This window comes from Cnephaeus nilssonii, assembly GCF_951640355.1.
Source record: "Cnephaeus nilssonii genome assembly, chromosome: 6".
Classification (NCBI taxonomy): domain Eukaryota; kingdom Metazoa; phylum Chordata; class Mammalia; order Chiroptera; family Vespertilionidae; genus Cnephaeus; species Cnephaeus nilssonii.
The window spans coordinates 41,838,387-41,861,808 of record NC_137077.1 but is presented as its reverse complement, the minus strand read 5'-3'; the positions used below and the strand labels follow the sequence as shown (position 1 = coordinate 41,861,808).

Below are 23,422 nucleotides of genomic sequence, written 5' to 3'. Positions count from 1 at the left end.
CCTGGGTGGGTAGCTCAGTTGGTAAGAGCATCATCCCAATATACCAAGGTTGTGAGTTCAATCATTGGTCAGGACACATACAAGAAGCAACCAACGAATACATAAATAAGAAGAACAACAAATCAATGTCTCCCTCACTCCTTCACTCCTTCCTTCCCTCCCTCCCTCTCTCCCTCCCTCTTTTCCTTCCTCTCTGTGAGATCAATCTTTAAAAAATAAAGTTAAGACAGCAGATTTTATAGGAGGGATCACATCTAAAAAACGGGTGATGAGAAATAAAGGAGAAAAATATTAGAACAATTTATGTTTTAGGAATTCCTCAAGGAATTCTAAGGAAAAAGAAAAATCTTTTTGATGGTACTTCTTATGTCTAGAAATATAGATAAGGACCAGTGAGATTAAAAAAAAAAAAGCCAAATGGAAAATGTGAAAGCAAAATTACAAAGTCCCCCGAAATTAACAAAATATTTCATCATAAAATTATTTTTATATTCATTTTTAATAAATGGGGGGAAATAAAAAACAAGAACAGAAGTAATAGGACAAGCCCCAACCCTGACCGTGATGAGAAAATGGCTCTCATGGTTAACTCTATATAAGAAACTTGCTATAAAATATTCCTAAGAAGTAATCTGAAAGTAGTCAATATTCCAAAAGTAATACTTATATAATACCATAATCACTTCGTGTTTTTCAACATACAAAGGGCTTTCACATAAAATTGTTTATTCTGAGGGAGAATGTGCAATTAATCCCATTTAACAAATGAGGCAAAGGGCTCTGAGAGGTTAAAACACTAACTGGAAGCATCCAGCATTGACTATGCCACACACACTCCAGTACTTACATGCAAAGGACTCAGAGACCACTGTCAACTTACAAAAAGGGAACTGAATAGCAAAGGATAGTAATTTGAAACCAGTCGAGAAAATCCGTACCTGACACTGGTGGACAGTGGAGGAAGAGGAGAGGTGAAAGAAGGAAGCTCACACTTGAGTTTATGCCATGGGAACATTTGAGTTGTGTCCTTTTTGTTTAGTAATGACATCCCTGGGGATAAGGTCCAAGATGGCCTCACCTCTTCTGGTACTTGTAGCATTTTAAGTATAGTTCTGATTAGACTTGGTATCTGTACTGTCAATTTTTATATTTTTTATAAAAATAATATCTTAACAGAGTCATCAATTTTTATATTTATAGATTTACATCAGATATAAAACAATTTATCTTTCAATTTAAAGGCTGAGATGCTTGGATTTGACATTTCAAATTTGATACAACTCACTTCATGATATAGTTCTCAGATGAAACTCCCTTAGATAATGAAAACTTTATACTTGTACTTCAGCAACAAGTTTCTGTAGTAGGAGCATGACCAGAATCTGAGTGATAAATTATAACATTTAAAGACTTTGAAATTTGGCCAAAATAAATTATATATTTTCTATGTGTTTTGGGAATGAGACTTTTTCAGAGGTAAATCTTATGTGAGTATGTATTACCAAATCTATATATGTAAAGCCTGAACAAGTGGCTGGTAATAATGGAGTGTTAAATAAAGTAGGGTAGACTTGATGTCTAGACAAGATAGTGGTGAGAACTGCACTTTTAAGAGGTTCAGTACTTGCTCTGATAAAAAAAGAAAAACAACGAATGTTTCTATTATGTAAGGCTAGTATGAAATGCTTAGATCATGCATATATAACAATAGAGTTACCACTACTTTGAAAATAATTTCATTTTAATCCATCATATGTTAAAAGCTGATTTTTTTCCATGTTCCAACTCTAGTTAACATTTCAAGAAGATGGTATATTTGATTACTCTTCTAGCCTTTTTAGTTTAAAAGTAAAGCAAAATATCCTATTATATGTTCACAAAGAAAGAGCAAAAGCTAGTGAGAGTTGCTGGGAACCATCAGCTGTTTATTTATTTATTTAAATATATTTTTATTGATTTCAGAGAGGAAGGGAGAGGGAGAGACAGAGAGAAACATCAATGATGAGAGAGAATCATTGATCGGTTGCCTCCTGCACGCCCCCTACTGGGGATCAGACCCACAGCCCGGGCATGTGCCCTTGACGGAAATCGAACACGGGACCCTGTAGTCCGCAGGCTGACCCTCTATCCACTGAGCCAAACCAGCCAGGGCCCATCAGCTGTTTAGATGGTGACTGAAACTATACACTGCAAAAGGCCCACAGGAAGAACAATGATCAAATATAGCATCTTATTTGCTGAAGAAAACATTTTCTGTACAACTCATTAGCTAAACAAACATCAATTAATTAGACTGATTATAGCAATGGTATATTTTAGTTTTTAAAAAACGTTTTACCATAAAATCCCTGTATCCTTATGAAGAGGTTAAAAAAATTAAAACGCCTAAAAACGTATAATCAAATCTGAAATTAGCTACACATAACAGTGTGTCTCGAAGAAGCACTCTTAGCTATATATTTTTAGTATGGTTTAGATTAGAAAGGGACCTAAAAGATTATTCAATCCAATTTTTTTACTTTGAGAAAAAAAGTAAAAAAAAAAAAAAAAAAGCTAATGAGCAGCCCATATGGTCACAAAAATGGTGAACGTGTAAAAAGGCATCCAAATTTGAAAAGAAGTAAAACTAATTATTCGCAGATGACATGATATTACACATAGAAAACCCTAAAGACTCCATCAAAAAACTACTAGACTTAATGTAATTGGCAATGCAGCAGGATACAAAATTAACACCCAAAAATCTATGGCTTTTTTATACACCAATAAGGAACTTACAGAAAGAGAAGCTAAAAAACAATCCCATTTACCACTGCAACAAAAAAAATTAGGATACCTAGGAATACACTTAGCTAAGGAGGTAAAAGACCTGTCCTCAGAGAACTACAGAACGTTGAAAAAAGAGACAAGAGGAAGACATAAATAAATGGAAGAATATACCGTGTTCATGGATTGGTAGAATCAATATCATTAAAATGTCCATACTACCCAAAGCAATCTATAGATTCAATGCACTCCCCATTAAAATACCAACAGCGTATTTCACAGACCTAGAACAAACTCTCCAGAAATTTATACGGAATAAAAAAAGACCCCAAATAGCTGCAGCAATCCTAAGAAAGAAGAACAAAGTTGGAGGGATCACAATACCATATATCAAACTATATTACAAAGCCACTGTTCTCAAAACTGCCTGGTTCTGGCACAAGAACAGACATATAGACCAATGGAACAGAACAGAGAACCCAGAAATCAACCCAAGCCATTATACTCAATTAATATTTGACATAGGAGGCAAGAGCATACAATGGATTCAAGACAGTGTCTTCAATAAATGGTGTTGGGAAAATTGGACAGATACATGCAAAAAAATGAAACTAGACCACCAACTTACACCATACACAAAAATAAATTCAAAATGGACAAAGGACTTAAACATAAGACGGGCAACCATAAAAATCTTAGAAGAATCCATAGGCAGCAAAATATCAACATATGTCGTAGCAATATCTTTACCAATACAGCTTTTAGGACAATGGACACTAAGGAGAAAATAAACAAATGGGACTACATCAAAATAAAAAGCTTCTGCACAGCAAAAAATAAAAAATAAAAACGAAATAACAAAACAACAAGAGAGCCCACTGCATGGGAGAACATATTTGCCAATGTTATATCCCATAAGGATTTAATCTCCAAAATTTATAGGGAACTCATAATAAAACTTTAAAAAAGGAAGATAAACAATCCAATCAAAAAATGGGCAAATGATCTAAATAGACACTTTTCAAAAAGTATACATACAGAAGGCCAAGACACATATGAAAACATGCTCAAAGTCACTAATCATCCGAGAGATGCAAATCAAAACAACAATGAGGTACCGCCTCACACCTGTCAGAATGGCTATCATCAACAAATCAACAAACGACAAGTGCTGGTGAGGATGTGGAGAAAGGAACCCTCGTGCACTGCTGGTGGGAATGTAGACTGGTGCAGCCACTGCAGAAAACAGTATAGAGTTTCCTCAAAAAATTAAAAATGGAACTCCCATTTGACCCAGTAATCCCACTTCTAGGAATATATCCCAAGAAATCAGAAACACTAATCAGAAAGGATATATGCACGCCTATGTTCATAGCAGCACAATTTACAATAGCTAAGATTTGGAAACAGCCTAAGTGCCCATCAGCAGATGAATGGATTAGAAAACAGTGGTACAGCTACACAATGGAATACTACGCTGCTGTAAAAAAGAAAGAACTCTTACCACCCCAACAGCGTGAATGGACCTAGAGAGCATTGTGCTAAGCGAAATAAGCCAGTCAGAGAAAGATAAATATCACATGATCTCACTCATTTGTGGAATATAATGAACGACATAAACTGATGAACAAAAATAGATCCAGAGACATTAAAAGCATCAAACAGACAACCAAACATCAGAGGGAAGGGGGGGGAGGTGGGGGGGTTCGGGGGGTGTAAGAGATCAACCAAAAGTCTTGTATGCATGCATAAAAGCATAACCCTTGGACACAGACAGTAGGGGGCTGAGGGCATGTGCTGGGGAGTGGGAGTGGCTGGGGAGAGGTCTATGGGGGAAAAAGGAGACATGTGTATTACTTTAAACAATAAATAATTTTTAAAAAGGTGAAGGTGTAGTTCAAATAAAAATAAAAATTATATATTAAGTAGCTTGATCTAGACTCACAATAAAATCTTATTAACCTATAAGGCTAATGGCCTAGACAGGCAACAAAATGATTTGTAAATTAACTTGATTTTTCTTAGTTAATTAGAGTAAGTAAAGAGGTTCTTGGATGGCTAGGAAATAAAATTTCTTTAATACATCAAGGCTGGCATAGCTATCAGTGACTATAAAAAATGTCTTTACTAGCCCTGGCCAGTGTGGCTCAGTTGGTTAGAGCATTGTCCCATGCATTGAAGGGTCATGGGTTCCATTCCTGGTCAGGGCACATATCCAAGTTTCAGGTTCAACCCAGTTGGGACGCATACGGGAAGCATCTGGTCGATGTTTCTCTCTCTCTCCCTCTCCCTTTCTCTCTCTAAAAGTTAAAAAAAAAAAAAAAGTCCTTACTAAAATAAATGTACATTCTGTTTGAGTCCTTTTAAGTTAAAAGAAAGAAAACAAAAATAATCCCCTTAATAAAGCGTTTCTTAATACTCTCTATATTTAAATGTTTTAGAACACCCGATTAGCAGCATATCTAGATCTGAAATTATTCTCATCTACATTTTATTTATAAACTAGAGGCCCGGTGCACGAAATTCGTGCACTGGGGAGGGTGTCCCTCAGCCCAGCTTGCACCCTCTCTAATATGGGACCCCTCGGGGGATGTCCAACTGCAGGTTTAGGCCCGATCCCTGTGGAATCGGGCCTAAACCTGCAGTTGGACATCCCTCTCACACGGATCGCCCCAGGCACCCCCAGGGAGCGGCCACGCCCCCATGCCACGCCCCCTGGGGTGCCGATCGCCCCAGGCACCCCCGGGGAGCGGCGGCACGGGCGCGGCCACGCCCCCCGGGGTGCCGATCTCCCCAGGCAACCCCAGGGAGCAATGGCAGGGGCGTGGCCACGCCCCCCGGGGTGCCGATCGCCACAGGCACGCTCGGGGAGCGGCCACGCCCCCTTGCCATGCCCCCAGGGGGTGCCGATCGCCCCAGGCACCCCTGGGGAGCGGCCACGCCCCTATGCCACGCCCCCAGGGGGTGCCCATCGCCCCAGGCACCCCTGGGGAGCGGCCACGCCCCCATGCCACGCCCCCCAGGGTGCCGATTGCCCCAGGCACCCCCGGGGAGCGGCAGCATGGGCGCGGCCACGCCCTCCGGGGTGCCGATCACCCCAGGCACCCCCAGGGAGCGGGCACGGGCGCGGCCACGCCCCCCCCCCAGGGTGCCGATGGCCCCAGGCACCCCTGGGGAGCAGCGGCACGGGCGCGGCCACGCCCCCCCGGGGGTGCCGATCGCCCAGGCACCCCCGGGGAGTGGCAGCAGGGGCGTGGCCACGCCCCCCGGGGTGCCGATCGCCCCAGGAACCCCCGGGGAGCGGCAGCATGGGCGCGGCTACGCCGCCCGGGGTGCCGATCACCCCAGGCACCCCGAGGAGGCGGGCACGGGCACGGCCACGCCCCCCCCCGGGGTGCCGATCGCCCCAGGCACCCCCGGGCAGCAGCGGCACGGGCGCGGCCACGCCCCCCGGGGTGCCGATCGCCCCAGGCACCCCTGGGGAGCAGCGGCACGGGCGCGAACACGCCCCCCACGGGGTGCCGATCGCCCCAGGCACCCCCGGGGAGCGGCAGCAGGGGCGCGGCCACGCCCCCCGGGGTGACGATCACCCCAGGCACCCCCAGGGAGCGGGCATGGGCGCGGCCACGCCCCCCCGGGGTGCCGATCACCCCAGGCACCCCCGGGGAGCGGCCACGCCCCCATGCCACGGCCCCCCCCCGGGTGCCGATCGCCCCAGGCACCCCCGGGGAGCGGCCACGCCCCCATGCCACGCCCCCCGGGGTGCCGATCGCCCCAGGCACCCCCGGGGAGCGGCCACGCCCCCATGCCACGCCCCCCGGGGTGCCGATCACCCCAGGCACCCCCGGGGAGCAGCTACACGGGTGTGACCACGCCCCCCGGGTGCCTATCACCCCAGGCACCCCCCGGGAGCGGGCACGGGCGCGGCCACGCCCCCCCGGGGTGCCAATCGCCCCAGGCACCCCCGGGGAGCAGCTGCACGGGCGTGGTCACGCCCCCCGGGGTGCCGATCGCCCCAGGCACCCCCGGGGAGCGGCAGCAGGGGCGCGGCCACGCCCCCCCGGGGTGCCGATCGCCCCAGGCACCCCCGGGGAGCGGCAGCAGGGGCGCGGCCACGCCCCCCCGGGGTGCCGATCACCCCAGGCACCCCCGGGGAGCGGGCAGGGGCGCGGCCACGCCCCCCGGGGTGCCGATCACCCTAGGCACCCCCGGGGAGCAGCTGCACGGGCGTGGTCACGCCCCCCAGGGGTGCCTATCACCCCAGGCACCCCCAGGGAGCGGTCACGGGCGCGGCCACGCCCCCCGGGGTGCCGATCACCCCAGGCACCCCCGGGGAGCAGCGGCTCGGGCGCGGCCACTGGGCACCGCCATCTTGATTTTATCAACGGTCGACAGGCCACCCGGAGTCCCGCCCTCAGCCTCCGCTGGCCCAATCATGGGCATAGCGGAGGTGCGGTCAATTTGCATGTTTCTCTATTATAAGGTAAGACTAGAGGCACGATGCACAAAATTTGTGCAAGAGTAGGCCTTCCTCCTCCCCTCCCCCCGCTGCCAGGACCCGGGCTTCCCTCGCAGCCCTGGCTTCGTCCGGAAGGACGTCCGGTCTAAATAGCATATTACGCTTTTATTATTAAAGATTATCAGATGAATATAAAATCAACTCTTATTTCAACAGAGACTTAAGTAGAAATATCTGCATTTCCATAAAATAGCCTTATGTTAGAAGAGTATTCTGAAATAGCCAAAGATGTTTCAAAAATAAATTTGCCTTCACAGTACTTGTTCTTTTTTTAGTTATTACCCACCAAGTAATAAGAAAGAAGAGACTTTTCCCCATACAAATGATAAATTTTCTGTGATTTGAGGAATACCGTGAATAAGGCATTTAAAGAATATTTTCAGGCATATCCCTGCAATTACACTAGTTTCGATTTTAGTAATTGTATCTACTAATATAATTTTTAAGAATGATTAACAATAATTGGTATTATGCAAGATACTAAGATCTTCTGCAATCATATACTCGTTATTCATTAGAATCATGAGAGGTTAACAGACACTCTCGTGATTTCTTATACAGTTATTAAAACCTGCACAGCACTTCATAAGACATAAAAACACAGGCATTTGACACCCATAGTATTAAATCCCCCCCAAATTGCTCATTTTAAATGTAATACTTTATTTTAAAAATATACATATAAATAAATAAATAAAAATACACATATAAAACTTATTTTTTAATGTGGAGGAATCAGAGAAACTGTATTTTAAAACATGGTTCACAAGGGATTATATATATTTATTACTAGGGAACTAGTTAGTTATACATGCTGATATAGAATGGTCTCTAAGATACATCAAAGAGGGAACATAATATGCCATTTGTATTTAAAGAAAAAGATACAGAGACACACAAACCAACTATTATCTTTACTCATTTAGATGAATTGTGCTCCAGATGCATGGGTGTGTGTATATGTGTGTATATGTATATATGCACAAATATAATATATAAATTGTGTGTATATATACTGGCACACATATATATTCATATCACATATGAGTATATCTACATGCTGAAGGCGGAGGGGAAGTGGGCAGCTAAGAGTTATGGGTGAGAAGCAAATTTGTTTTATACTACATAATCTCTTGTACCTGTTGAATTTTATGCTTGTGTATGTTATTACTTAAAATACAGCCTTTAAGGAATGGGTGGAGGACATTTAACATAAACCAATCAGAACACTTACTTTTGAGATATGACCATAACTTTAGTTCCTAACTAAATCCTTATTACTGTCAGTATAATCAAATGTTCATACCTGAAAAGACTCATAAATATTTGTTTGGGGTGATACACAGTGTTACAACTGTCAAGACTCATCCAAATGAATATTTAAATATTTGTGCATTTTATTATATAGCAATTATACCTATTTAAAAATTGATAAACTAGAACTTCTCTAATTTACATAAAAATAAGGTGGTAGCTTTCAACCATTTAACACAGTATAAACTACAGAAAAATATAAGAAAAAGTCACCTCCTCTAATTCCTTGTTACTCCAAATATATTCCACAGACTAGTAGAATCAGCATCTTCTGGGACAATGCTAAAAATTTGAATCTCAAGTCCCATCCCAGATTTACTGAGTCAGAATCTGTATTTTAACAAGATCCCAAAGTGCACATTAAAGTATGTGAATCTCTGATAACCTACCAGAGAATGTATGGTAGAAATCCAAGAAGCTCTACAGATGTACAACAAAGAGAGCGAACTGTAGTGTAAGTACTGTGCCTGGAGGGTGAATAGATGGAAGGTTCTTTGTTCAAGACTAGTCTGCACAGGAAAACATCCTAATAAATTCCAGCTGCACACTACCTATCCTTCGCAGTTGTTGTATTAATTAACTACTACTCGGCTACTTATTGTCACTTCAGGATTTTAGCTACCCTAACACTCTTAGTCAAATGAAGTGCCAGGCAAAACATGAATATGCATATTACATATGTATATTCCAGATCTACTCAGATTATCTGATTCTATCTGAAGAGGAAGATAGCAAATCAAATCTAATCCAGATCTTGAAATTCCAGTGGGGAATTACAAGGAGACTTTTAACATCATTAGATACCAGGCCCCAGGAAAACAGTCTATATCTAAGCACAAGTTTATCAAAGTATGAAGGACCTTGCAAATCTTAAACATGAGAAAGTTCCACAGAGTTAAGGTAAATATTGCTTTATCCCGGAGGTGCAGGAGATGGAAGAAGGGTATGTAATATGGAAGATTTAATTCAAAGTAACAGTTTGTTAAAAGACAAGATTCTTCACTGGTAAAATATCAAGTAGTGAGATGCACTTCCAAATCAGATAGTTCAGCAATAGTAAGTATATTAAGACTTGAGAGACATCAGTCAAAGACTTGAGAGACATCAGTTAAAATTATCATCCATAATTTTGTGGGTTAAGTCTCTCTAGGAATTATTATACTGACAGGAGAAATTCTGAAATTTGCTGAAGTTCAGAAGTCAGAAAACTAGGGAAATATCCCAATAATTAAATGTAAAAGACAGCCCAAATTAGGAAAGAGGGGGTAATATGGGAGGAAAAAGGGGGAGGAATGATATACCATAGGATGCAAAGCCTAAGGAGGCTAAGTGTGTTGTGGCAAAAGAATGGATCATACCCACTAAAGGATATTCAAGTAAAACTGGGATGATTCAGATGATCTCTAGCAACACAATATTCAGAAATACAACTTGATGTCTCTGGCTCAAGGATTTGAGACCAGTGCTTCTCTGCCATAACTGATCATGACCTTGGGAACTTCTTCAAAAAGCACCTGCACCTTCAACCTTACCAAATTTTTATATGCCCAGGGATGAGATGGCAAAATTATGGCAAAGGACATGAATCTACTCCCTCATAGATGCGATTCTGATACAATCTACCTCCTTATGCATGTCCTTAAACATCAAATCACATTTATAGGCACTTTAAATTATACCAAATTTTGGCCTACAGATTTATTTTATATCATAATACTACCTCAAGTTAATGACTTTCTTGGGACTCAAGGGCTGAAGGACCTGATTTCTATAAACCTTCAAAAACACTTTATGTGGTCATTTATCTTTACATCTGAACACATTGCACTTGACACAACAGAAAGAAAAAACAGCTGAGTATTACACCAATATTTATATTTTTACACTTTTCTAAGCTTGATTTGTTTGGGGCTATTATATTGTTTTTCAAAATATCTTACGCATCTGAAAAATGTAAATAATAACTTCTGGACAGCTGTGTAACTACCATCAAGCTTTCTCAAGCCTTTATAATATTCCATCCATTGGGTATTTAATACCTAAAAATAAAATATGCAAAAGCTAGAAATGGAAAAAATTGAGAAAAATCCCCTTAAAACTACTTTAATTTTCAAAAGTCACTTAATTTTAGACACAAATTTATAAAATAATTATATCATTACTTGATAGCTATCTAACATTTGGGGGACTTTTGGTTTTTCTTGCATATATATATATATATATATATATATATATATATATGCATGCACCCTAGCAAAAACATAGTAATTATAGTATTCCAATATGTAACATCATTAAGTTTTCTATTTTATAATACTTCTAATAACTGTTTTACTTCTCTATTAACATTAGAATATGGCAATGTTCTTTAGACTTATTTTTCCTTCTTTAGGTCATCTGTCTTTGCTGTAATAATCTCAATATACTTTAGTATCAGATTTTTCATGTGTTTGAACAATGGGCAGATAAAAATAGAGATGCAGTCATCCCTCTAGGTCAAACACATATAGGTATCCAAAAAGTACTATAAAAACTGGTTTCATATTAAATAATTTTGTGTGTACTGCTAAGCTAGCCTCTACATCTGACTAGTAACCCACCTTTTCAAGATCAAATAGATCAACTATGAATAATAACAAGATGCAATAGTACAGATATTAATAAGCCACAACCAAAAATAATAATCTCCTCCTGTTACTTAAGTCAAGTTTTGCAACCAGTTATATTCTTAAGAGAATCTCTCCTTTAAAGAACTGCAAATCGGGTGGAAAAAAATAATAACATTAAATCATTCATTCAACAAACATTTATCAAGCACTTACACTAAGTGCAGGGCCTAGACACTCTGTTAGGTGGTCAGGTAAGATACAGTGTCTGATTTCAAGTGACTCAGAAACTATTTCAAAGTTCACTTCTAGGTTTATGACTCCATCCATAATCCATAAAAGAAATATTTATTAAGAGCCCACTACATGCTAATGACTGTTCTAGGTAATGGAGATAAAGCAGTGAACAAAAGGTTCTTGCTCTCATGAAGTTTCCATTATGGTGCAGGGAGACAAGCAAGCAAATAAAAGCGTATGTCAAGTGGCAAAAATAGCTACAAAGAAAAATCAGAGTAAAAAGACAGAGGGCAGTAATTTTACATAGGGTAATGATATTCATATTCATATTGAAGATAAATCCTGTGAGTAAGCCTTTTATTTTTTTAAAATATGTTTTTATTGATTTCAGAGAGGAAGGCAGAGGGTGAGAGAAACATGAGTGATGATAGAGAATCATCAACCAGCTGCCTCCTGCATACCCCCTACTGGGGTTCGAGCCCCAAACCCAGGGATGTGCCATGACCAGGAATCGGTCTGTGACCTCCTGGTTCATGATCAACACTCAACCCTGAGCCACACCGGCCAGGCCAAACCTTTTATTTATGCTCTCATTTAATTGATATCTTAAAAGGCACCAATCCATCTTCACTTCACCAAGTTAAACAAAATTTTCCCAGTCTCCATTTTCCTTATATTCCTCCAAGCATCTGATACTGCTGACCATGTCCATTTTTAAACCCTACTGGTCTACATGACAAATTTTCTATCCATGTTCTTAACTTTAGCCATTAGGGTGATATCAATATACGCTTCACAATCACATCTAGGATTTGGTTAAGATCTTCTCCTATCTAACCAAGGGAGATAGATTTAAATTTTTGTGGAATTGAACAGAATCTAGAGAAAAAATTAATTTTGTTCCAAATTTCCAATAGTTTTTAGAATCTTTTATCTATATAAAAGCCTAAGCGACCGGCTGACTGTTTGACCGTCCGACCGGTAGCTATGATGCGCACTGACCACCAGGGGGCAGATGCTGAACGCAGGAGTGGAAACCACAGACATGGAAACATGGAACTGATGAATCTCAGAGGAAAGGGGGCAGCGGGGGAGAGGGTGGGAAGAGATTAACCAAAGATCTTATATGCATACTAGAGGCCTGGTGCACGGATTCATGAACCAGTGGGGTCCCTCGGCCTGGCCTGCGCCCTCTCACAATCCGGGACCTCTCAGGGGATGTCAAAGAGCCGGTTTCAGCCCAATCCCCGCAGGCCAGGCCAAGAGACCCCCACTGGTACACGAATCCGTGCACCGGACCTCTAGTAACAATATAATGACATTGACTCAAGGCATTGAAGAGAAACAGCAAAAACAAACCCTTGTGCCCCAGCCTGCTCAGTTGGTTAAGCATCGTCCTGCGCACCAAACGGTCACTGATTCAATTCACAGTCAGGGGACTTACCCAGGTTGTGGGTTTGGTCTCCAGTCAGGGCATGTGCAGGAGGCAACCAATCATATTTTTCTCTAACCTCTCTTTCTCTTTCCCCCTTCCTCTCTCTAAAATCAATAAAAACATATTGTTTTTAAAAAACCTTGTACAATATATTACATTTTATAAAGCCCTTTAGCAGTTTATTCATTTAATCCTCACAAAGTGATAATACCCTATGAGGCAGGCGATATTTCCAAAATGAAACACTTAAAATTTTGCTATGCGTTAATATAAGGAGGATTAAAAAGACAATGATTGCTACTTTTTTTAATCTTTGGTAAGGCAAAGCCTCTAGGTGTTTTCCATTCCAAAATTGTATTTCACACTACAGTTTTTGTCCTAGAACTATGCCTTAAGCAAACTATTTAATCTATTAAAATCAAGATCCTACTTTCAAGAATGATATCATTAAAATTAGATTTAAAGAGCTATCATTCATTTTTCTTTAATATTTGAAGAATTCTTAAAAGTATAATGAAAAACATAAGAAATGTCTAATCCCAATATTCAAACAAAACTTACTAACATTTGGTATATTTCATATTTCTTTTAGCCCATTCCTATTACTTTTATTACTTTTTAAATTTCTTCATACTAACTAGAATATTAATATTCTCTAAAAAGGAAGCTTGCTTTTTATTTAAAAAAATAAACAAGTAAACAGGAGCCAGGGACCAAACTGACCAAAATTACTGTGAAATCAAATCAAACAATTTTTATAATTTTTAAAATTATTTCAGAGTCACAAGTGGGAAAGAACAAAATGAAATCTATTTATTCAATAACTATTTACTGTAAATACCATGTGAAAAGTGACATGAACAAAAGATTATGAACCTTAAGAAGACTGGATTCTCACCTGTTCAATCTCTTTGGTTTTTGATGCTATTGCTTTGGAGCGGCTGTTTAGCTGACTGTCTTCAAATAATTCTATGCCATCTGCTGCATTTGACTCAGGTTCTTCTGACTGGTCAATGAACAATGGTGCTGTGGATCCTGCCTTTAAGAGAAATTACAAATCTTTAATTGCTTTGTTAAAGGGCTTGTATAGGCACTAACTTACAGATTCTATCAAGAGAATGTGCTAAATTTAACCTGTTTTAAGAAAACACTTTCAATTTCATTATGCATAATAAGCAGGAGAATTAAAGAGGAAATAATTGGTAACTTAAAAATGTTAAGTATGACAAAGTCTCTAGACTTAATTCCAAAATTAAATAAGTGATTTTAAGACACAGCTAGAAGGTCTGTCCTATAACTATTCCTTAAGCAATCTATTTAAGAAACATTGAAGAGAAAAATTCCAATTGGAAGTGTTTATAAACATAAACATAAACATAAACATGGGCCTGGCCAGTGTGGCGCAGTGGTTGAGTGTCAAACCATGCACCAAGAGGTCGCTGGTTTGATTCCCAGTCAGGGCACATGCTCCAGTTGCTGGCTCGATCCCCAGCAGGGGGCATGAAGGAGGCAGCCAATTTATGTGATGTTTCTCTCTCATCAATGTTTCTATTTCTCCCTCTGTCTTCCTCAATCTCTAAAAATCAATAAATACATATTTTTTTAAAAGGAACATGAAAAAGAGCTCTATTTTCAGAAGTTAAAACTACCTTGCTCCTGTAGCCTAAAAATTTATTGAAATAAAAAGAAAACAATCCCCAAAAGCAATAATAACTTCTATTTTAGAACAACTCATTAATGAATAAATTATCATTAATAATAATGATAAAGCCAATTACTCGTACTTTCTAAAAACACTGGAGAAAAAAATGAGGAAAGACTTTTATTTTAACTACACAGGTAGATCATCAGATTCTTTTTTTAAAATATCTTTTTATTGATTTCAGAGAGGAAAGAAGAGGGAGAGAGAAATAAAATATCAAGGTCTAATTAGATTTCTGTTCTGAATTCACTGTTTCATCACTAGTGGCTTAGCATGATTTCTAGAGATACTTTTAACAGCGAAGTATATAGATAATGCATTTTCATTTCATTCCATATTTATATTATTCTTACACTTCTAACTATTGGAGACTTTCACAGTATAATTGTTGAATTCAGTCATTCATATTCATACTATTACTATATGTGGTAAGTTTTAATATATAAGAATAGTTTCCCCAAATATATTTTAAAATACTAGAATCAAATATTTTCTGCCCATAATTTAAAATCTAGACTAAAACTCTCAGAAGGGAAACATAAAGGAGAAATGATGCCTTACCTCATACTCAGAAATTTCAGGTAAGTTACTTTCATCTGCCTTCTCTAGCTTTTCAGCAGCCCACTTGCTTGCAGCCTCAGCAAGTTCCTTTTGAGTTAGCTTACTGGGTTTGTCTAACACCTAATAAAAACAAAAGAACAGTTCTGTTACAATTCTTGAGGGCTTTTAAACTTCAAATACATCAAGAAGTACACCCCACTTACACTTAAAATCATAGAAGCCTTCAAATAACATCTAGAGAACAAGTACATTCTTTATTTGCTTTTTCAAAAAATATTCAACATTGAATTTAAGTAGCAATTCATTTGGGACATACAGACTAGCCTTTTAATTCCATTTACATAAAACTTCAGAAATTAATCTAAGAAACAGAAGATACTGACAATGAACTAATATACTAATAGTATTTAGAATATATTAAGACATCATATGGATTTCAACTTTTTATCTGTAATTATATTCAATGAAATAAATAATGCCAAATCTCATCAGGATAAATTTCTAATTAGTGCAACAGAAAAGTCCAGATATGCTATTTTTATAATTTGTAATAAGTTATATAAAGCCTACTCTTTACACAAAACCAATAAACTTAAACTTTCATTTTTTAAAGAGGTTCTTTTTGTTGTTGTTTTTGTTTTTACTTATTTTAGAGAGAAAGAAGGGGAAAGGGAGAGATAGAAACATCAATGATGAAAGAGAATCGTTGATCAGCTGCCTCCTGCACACCCCCTATGGGATCAAGCCCGAAACCTGGGCATGTGCCCTGACCAAAAATCGAACCAGTGAACTTTTGGTTCATGGGACGATGATCAACCAATTTAGCCACACTGGCCAGGGGTTAAATTTCATTTTTTGATACTACAATTACTTCCCTTCTTCAACTACTTACAACACTAAACAAGAAATGGGATATGAAGTTACAGACAGACCTGGGTTTGAATTCACTTGCCAGATAAATGATTTTATATACATAATTTATGACATTGTGTGTTTTAATTTCCTCATTTAAGAAATAGGGATAAATAATAGTCACTGTTTTACTAGACTTATTGGGGTGATCCCTTTATATAAGTTATATAAATATCTAATCTCTTTGTTATACACCTGAAACTAATATAATACTATATGTTAACTATAATTTGAAATTTTAAAAAAATTTAACAATATTCACTGTTTTACAAAGTAGTTTTGAGAATCAAGAGAGGTAACAGACCTGAAAGCATCTAATATAATGCTTAAGATTCTAGTTTTCCTTTCTTTTCCATATTCATTGTTAATAAATCTGTTATAATAACTAAAATATATTTGAAGATTGATCACTCCATGTGCTCAATATAAAAATGAAGAAAATAAAATGTTTTTCCTGGATTACATATGATTCTCCTAATACTTTTTACAGACCTATGTTATAGAATAAGATGTAAAAATTGTAAGGCAAAAATTAGAACAAGTCTTTCCTTAGGCCCTTATGGTAACTGATTCCATTCTATTTTATTAGCACACATTTTCATCAATTAGGCCCTTCACCCCTAATCTTATCCCCACCTCTTCTCTAAAGTCACATCATTGGCCAAAACTGGTTTGGCTCAGTGGATAGAGCGTCGGCCTGCGGACTCAAGGGTCCCAGGTTCGATTCCGGTCAAGGGCATGTACCTTGGTTGCGGGCACATCCCCAGTAGAGGGTGTGCAAGAGGCAGCTGATCGATGTTTCTCTCTCATCGATGTTTCTAACTCTCTATTCCTCTCTCTTCCTCTCTGTAAAAAATCAATAAAATATATTTAATAAATAAATAAATAAATAAAGTCACATCATTGATTCCAAATATATCTCCTCTGGATCACAGGGCCAATAATCCCTGTTATAGTACACTACCACTTATAAAGTACTTGTATATGTAAACCAAAAAGAAAGTATTTTAGTTAAATGGTATTCCATGAAGATGGCTAGAGTAGACTTTATTACCCCAACTTATAAATCAAGAAACTGAATGTCAAAAAAACAACACACACACACATACACACAAAAACAGTCATTTCCCAGTTACTAGTAAATCCTGAGCTGAAACTTAAAACTAGGTCTTCCAGGACAACAAGGCCCTTGACCTCCTTCCATAGCTTATTCAATTCACCAACCCACTGGCTTGCCATCCGTAATGTTTACTGGAAAATAATAACAATGCATCTATGTGGCGGTTATTAAAGAAGCCTAAATATCTAAGTCCAAAGACCTACCCATACATAAAGTTAAAATGTATAAGTAATTCTTTTATTATTACTTAGTAATAAAATGTAAACGTTTTTTAAAGATTGAAAGAACAGCACACAAATATATCAAAGAAGAAAATTACACCTCACTTTTTGGGGTATCTGTTTTATTCAACAAAAACAAAACAAACATTGTAAGTTATCTCTAGTAATAAAGGAAGCAAAATCTTCTGTAACTCAATCCTCTATTCATCTGTCATTAAATCTGTACATTTAAAAAACTCTCATTTGAAACTAACTTCTAAAAGCAGAAAACAAATTCTGAAAAAAAGGCCTTTGACCTCCTTCATGAGGGCAGCCATACTATTGAAAAGAAAAAGTCCTCCAACCAAATCAGGAAATCTAGGTAACAGAGCTCGCCAGAGCTACCATGTAACTCTGGGCAAAAGACAAAGGAAGGTGCACTTTCCAAATACATAAAATGATTCTAGATCTAAAATCTGAAATTCTGATTCCACCTTAAGACAAAAATGCAAACAATCTATATAAACTGTCAGACAAAAATATCTAAAATCCATTATCATTTCCCACTAAATATATTTTAATATGTGCCACAAAATTTTATGTTGTAACTTGTTTTTTCATGGCATTATAGTTCAAGGTAAATGAATATTTCATGTATAATAATTTAAATATTCACAGTGACTTGGATAGGCAAGTACTATTTGCTTTTCTTTCACTTCTACCTGACAAGAAAAACAAGCTGGTCTTTCAGGTGGGATAATGCACCTTAACAAGGTAAGACAGAAAAAGAAAATCTAATCAATCTTTCCTATTCAAAACCCAGCATTCTAAAATCCCGATTTCTGGGAAAGCTCTAAAGATACAAGTTGTCACAAAGACACCATTTTCTTTTCCTTTGTGGCAGAGAAGCACTGTCACCTTAATAGCAGCATAAACTGTATCTACTCTTGTGATACCTACTCTTGCTGAAAAGCCAAATGTACCAAAGACAGAAAAATAAAAAGAAGTGAGGAAAGAAGAGATGTAACAACAGTAAAAGAGTGTGAGGTTGGTGAAGAGAATCTCTAACTATAGAGAGCAGATAGAAAAAAACAACTCAAAAATTTTAAGTTTTGAAGATTAGAACCAAAAATCATCGTTTCAACACATTTTAGGATGCTGCGAAGGTACGGACTGGAAGAATGATGTAGTGAAGAGTAGTTATGTTATGTCCTTGAGAAAATTAACTTCTGAGCCTTTTCTATAAAATGGAGATATATAACTACATTTTAAAATGGCAAGATAATTACAACCATAGTGTTACCGAACACCTGCATCATCTCACATAATTACTATTGCTTTTTTGTGGTGAGAACATGTAAGATCTCTTAGCAACTTTCAAGCATATGATATATTATTATTAACTATAATCACTATGCTGTACATTAGATCCCCAGAACTGTGATCAACATCTCTTCCGCCACTCACCACCCCCATCCCCTGGTAATCACCTTTCTCATCAATGTTTCTGTAAATTCTGCATTTTTAGATTCCACGTGTAAGTGAGATCATACAGTACTGTCTTTCTCTAACTATTTTACCTAGCATAATGCCCTAAAGGTCCATCCATGTTGTAAAAGGCAAGATGTCTCTTTCTCATGACTGAATAACATCCCATTGTGTGCATACACCACAACTTCTTTATCCATTTATCCATTGTGGGACACTAAGGTTGCTTCCATGTCTTAGCTATTGTAAATACTGCTGCAATGAACATGGGAGTGCAATTATCCCTTCAAGATCCTATTTTATTTCTTTTGGGTATATACCCAGACGTGGGATAGCTGGATCACATGGTTGCTCTATTTTTTAATTTTTAAGGAGCCTCCATACTGTTTTCCATAATGGCTACACCAATTTACATTCCCTCCAACAGTATACGTACAAAGGTTCCCTTTTCTACACTCCTTCCTCAACACTTACCAGTATCTCTTATCTTTTTAATGACAGCCATTCTAAAAGGTTTGAGGTGACCTCTCACTGTAGTTTTGATTTACATTTCCTTAGTGATTAGTGATGTTGAGAACCTTTTCATGTACCTGTTGGTCATTTGTATACCTTCTTTAGAAAAATGTCTACTCAGTTTCTCTGAACATTTTTAATAGAATTTTTGTTTTTTTCCTATTGAGTTACATAAGTTCTTTATATATTTTGGGTATTAATCCCTTATCAGATATTTGATTTGAAAATATTTTCTCCCATTTTGTAAGTTGCCTTATCATTTTGTTGATGGTTTTTCTTTTATGTACAGAAACTTTAGTACATAAAGTGTACTAATGTGGTCCCATTAGTTTATTTTTTACTTTTTTCCCCCTTGCTTTTGGTGTCAAATTTTAAAAATCACTGCTAAGACCAATGTCAAGCTTATCCCCTAAATTTTCTTCTAGGACTTGTAAGGTTTCAAGTTTTTAATCCACTTCAAGTGGATTTTTACTTATAGTGTAAAATAGGGGTACAATTTGTTCTTTTGTATGTGACTACTCAGTTTCCCAACAGACTTTATAGAAGAGACGGTTCTCTCCCCATTGTATAGTCTTGGTTCCTTGTTATAAGTTAACTAGAAGCCCGGTGCACGAAATTCGTGCACGGCGGGGGGTTGTCCCTCAGCCCAGCCTGTACCCTCTCCAATCTGGGACTCCTGGAGGGATGTCCGACTGCCCGTTTAGGCCCGATCCCACCAGGATCGGGCCTAAACGGGCAGTCGGACATCCCTCTCACAATCCAGGACTGCTGGCTCCCAACTGCTTGCCTGCCTGCCTTCCTGATTGCCCCTAACCGCTTCTGCCTGCCAGCCTGATCACCCCTTAACCACTCCGCTGCCAGCCTGGTTGATGCTTAACTGCTCCCCTGCCAGCCTGTTTGCCCCCAACTTCCCTCCTCTGCCAGCCTGGTCACCCCTAACTGCCCTCTCCTGCAGGGTTGATCACCTCCAACTGCCCTCCCTTGCAGGCCTGGTCCCTCTCAACTGCCCTCTCCTGCTGGCCATCTTGTGGTGGCCATCTTGTGTCCACATGGGGGCAGGATCTTTGACCACATGGGGGCAGCTATATTGTGTGTTGCAGTGATGATCAATCTGTATATTACTCTTTTATTAGATAGGATAGAGGCCTGGTGCACAGGTTGGGGCCAGCTGGTTTGCCCTGAAGGGTGTCACAGATAAGGGTGGGGGTTCCCTTGGGGTGTGGGGCGGCCTGAGCGAGGGGCCTGTGGTGGTTTGCAGGCTGGCCACGCCCCCTGGCAACCCAAGCAGAGGCCCTGGTATCTGGAATTTATTTTCCTTCTACAATTGAAACTTTGTAGCCTGGAGCGGAGCCAAGCCTGGGGCTCCGGCAGCCATTTCTGTGGCAGTTAATTCACCTTCTACAATTGAAACTTTGTAGCCTTAAGCGGGTGAGCCCGGCCAGGGTGTGCGGAAAGCTTTGCTTCCCCTGTTGCCGCCGGCAACCCTGGCCTGCTCTCTCAAGCTCCATTCTGCCGCCATTTGTTTGAATTTGTTTACCTTCTATAATTGAAACTTTGTAGCTTGAGTGGAGGCTTAGGCCTGCAACGGCTATGGAAAGCTTGGCTTCCTCTGTTACCTGGGAAACCTTGCTCTCTGTGGCTGTAGCTATCTTGGATTGGGGTTAATTTGCGTACTCGCCCTGATTGGCTGGTGAGCGTGGTTTGGCTGGTGGGCGTGGCTTATGTAGCGGAGTGATGGTTAATTTGCATATTACCATTTTATTAGAGAGGATTAGCCACATATGCATGGGTTTATTTCTGAGGTCTCTATTCTGTTCCATTAACCAATATGTCAGTTTTTATGCCAATACCATACTGTTTTATTATAATCTATACTAATAAAAGCCTTGGGGGTGATCAGGCCATCAGGTGAGGGTAGCTGGGGGCATTCAGGCCAGCAGAGGAGCAGATATGGGGCAATCAGGCAGGCAGGCGAGCAGTTAGGAGCCAGCGGTCCCAGATTGTGAGAGGGATGTCCGACTGCAGGTTTAGGCCCGATCCCACAGGCCTAAACCTGCAGTCAGACATCCCCCGAGGGGTCCCAGATTGGAGAGGGTGCAGGCTGGGCTGAGGGACACCCTCCCCAGTGCACGAATTTCGTGCACCGGGCCTCTAGTCTATACTAATAAAAGCCTAGGTGGCGTCTTGCCCTCACATCATCACAAGATGGCCACCCCCATGTCGTCACAAGATGGCTATTAGGGGAGGGCAGCTGGGGGCGATCGGGCCGGCAGGGGAGCAGTTAGGTGTCAATCAGGCCGGCACGGGAGTGGTTAGGGGGTTATCAGGCTGGCAGGCAGAAGTGGTTAGGGGCAATCAGGCAGGCAGGCAGGCGAGCAATTAGGAGCCAGCAGTCCTGGGTTGTGAGAAAGATGTCCCAGATTGTAGAGGGTGCAGGCTGGGCTGAGAGACACCCCCCACCCCAGTGCACGAATTTCGTGCACCGGGCCTCTAGTTTTGCAATATAGTTTAAAGTCAGTAACTGTGATGTCGCCAGCCTTGTTCTTTTTTCTCAAGATCACTTTGGCTACTTGGGGTCCTTTTTAGCTCCACATATATGTTAGGATTGTTTGTTCTATTTCTGTGAAAAATGACACTGGAATTTTGATAGCAATTGCATTGAATCTGGAGATTCTTTGGATAACATGGACATTTTAACAATATTAATTCTTCCAATCCATGAGCACAAAATGTCTTTCCATTTATTTTTTACCTCTTCAATTTCTTTCATCCATGTCTTATAGTTTTCAGTATACAGATCATTTATCTGCTTGGTTAAATTTATTTCTAAGTATTTCATTCTTTTTTATGCTATTATAAATGGGATTATCTTAATTTCATTTCCTTATAGTCCCTTTTGGTGTATAGAAATGCAACTTATTATTCCAATATTCATTTTGTATCCTGCAACTTAACTGAATTTATTAGTTCTAAAATTTTAGTGTAAATTCTTTAGAGTTTTCTATATATAGTGTCATGCTAGCTGTAAATAGAGACAATTTTACTTCTTCCTTTCCCACTGGAAGCCTTTGATTTCTTTTTCTTGCATAACTGCTGTGGCTGGGACTTCCAGCACTCTGCTGACTAAACATGGTGAAGGGTGGGCACCCTATCTTGTTCCTGGTGTTAGAAAATGCTTTTAGCTTTGCACCACTGAGTACAATGTTAGCTATGGGCTTGTCACATATGGCCTTTATTATGTCAACGTACATTTCCTCTATACTCAGTTTGTTCAGAATTTTTATCATGAGTGGATGAATAGATGTTGAACTCTATCAAATGACTTTTCTGCATCTACTGATATGGTCGTATAATATTTATCCTTCATTTTGTTCATGTGGTATAACACATGGATTGATTTATGGATGTTGAACCATCCTTGCATCTATGAAATAAATCCCACTTCATCATGCTGCCCATCAAATATGTCCCAACTGAATATTCACTGCTACCTGGTTATGGTCAAGATGAGCAAGGGCAGCAGCAAAGACTAATTTTAGCATAACTTGTGAAAAAAATTCTATGATAAAACTGCTCATTCACTCTGGTAGCTACTTTCAAGCTGTGGTTACTTACCATTCAAGTTTTTAAATGCAAATTACCCCCATTATGACAATAAAGAATAAAAGCATCTGTACTAGACAGTTTATATCGTTTACTTTGTAATTCCTCTTCAAATAGATTTTATAAATATAACAAACCTTTGATGAAGGAACTGTTGAAGAACTTGAGGGTGAAGTGTCTCTTGATGTTTTCAAAGACTGAACAGGTCTCTCTTTATCTACATAAGAAAATGTACAATGAAATTTTTTAGCGCATCTGTTTTCAATTAGTGTGATTTTGTATTTGAATAAACAAAGGGGGTATACACTTATTTTAGTACTGAAATATTCCATTACATTATTAAATTAAACCAGTTAATATTTAAATCTACTGATCCTTCTAAGAGGCTGAGCACCATCAAAATTTTTAATTAACCTAGAACCAGTGGACATCATATATGGCCATCT

The 23,422-nt window shown here is 39.6% G+C and overlaps 1 protein-coding gene across 8 annotated transcripts in view; it reads right to left on the bottom strand.

Moving 5' to 3' along the window:
• PPHLN1 (periphilin 1) overlaps positions 1 to 23,422 on the bottom strand; it is a 108,754-nt gene that overhangs the window by 34,230 nt on the left and 51,102 nt on the right. For all 8 annotated transcript variants that reach the window (XM_079775616.1, XM_079775618.1, XM_079775620.1 and 5 more), the window contains 3 exons: positions 23,114 to 23,193; positions 15,141 to 15,260; positions 13,776 to 13,916 (listed from right to left, as the gene is read on the bottom strand). In XM_079775616.1, the coding sequence (XP_079631742.1) occupies positions 13,776 to 13,916; positions 15,141 to 15,260; positions 23,114 to 23,193 (341 nt within the window). The remainder of the gene's footprint in view (positions 1 to 13,775; positions 13,917 to 15,140; positions 15,261 to 23,113; positions 23,194 to 23,422) is intronic.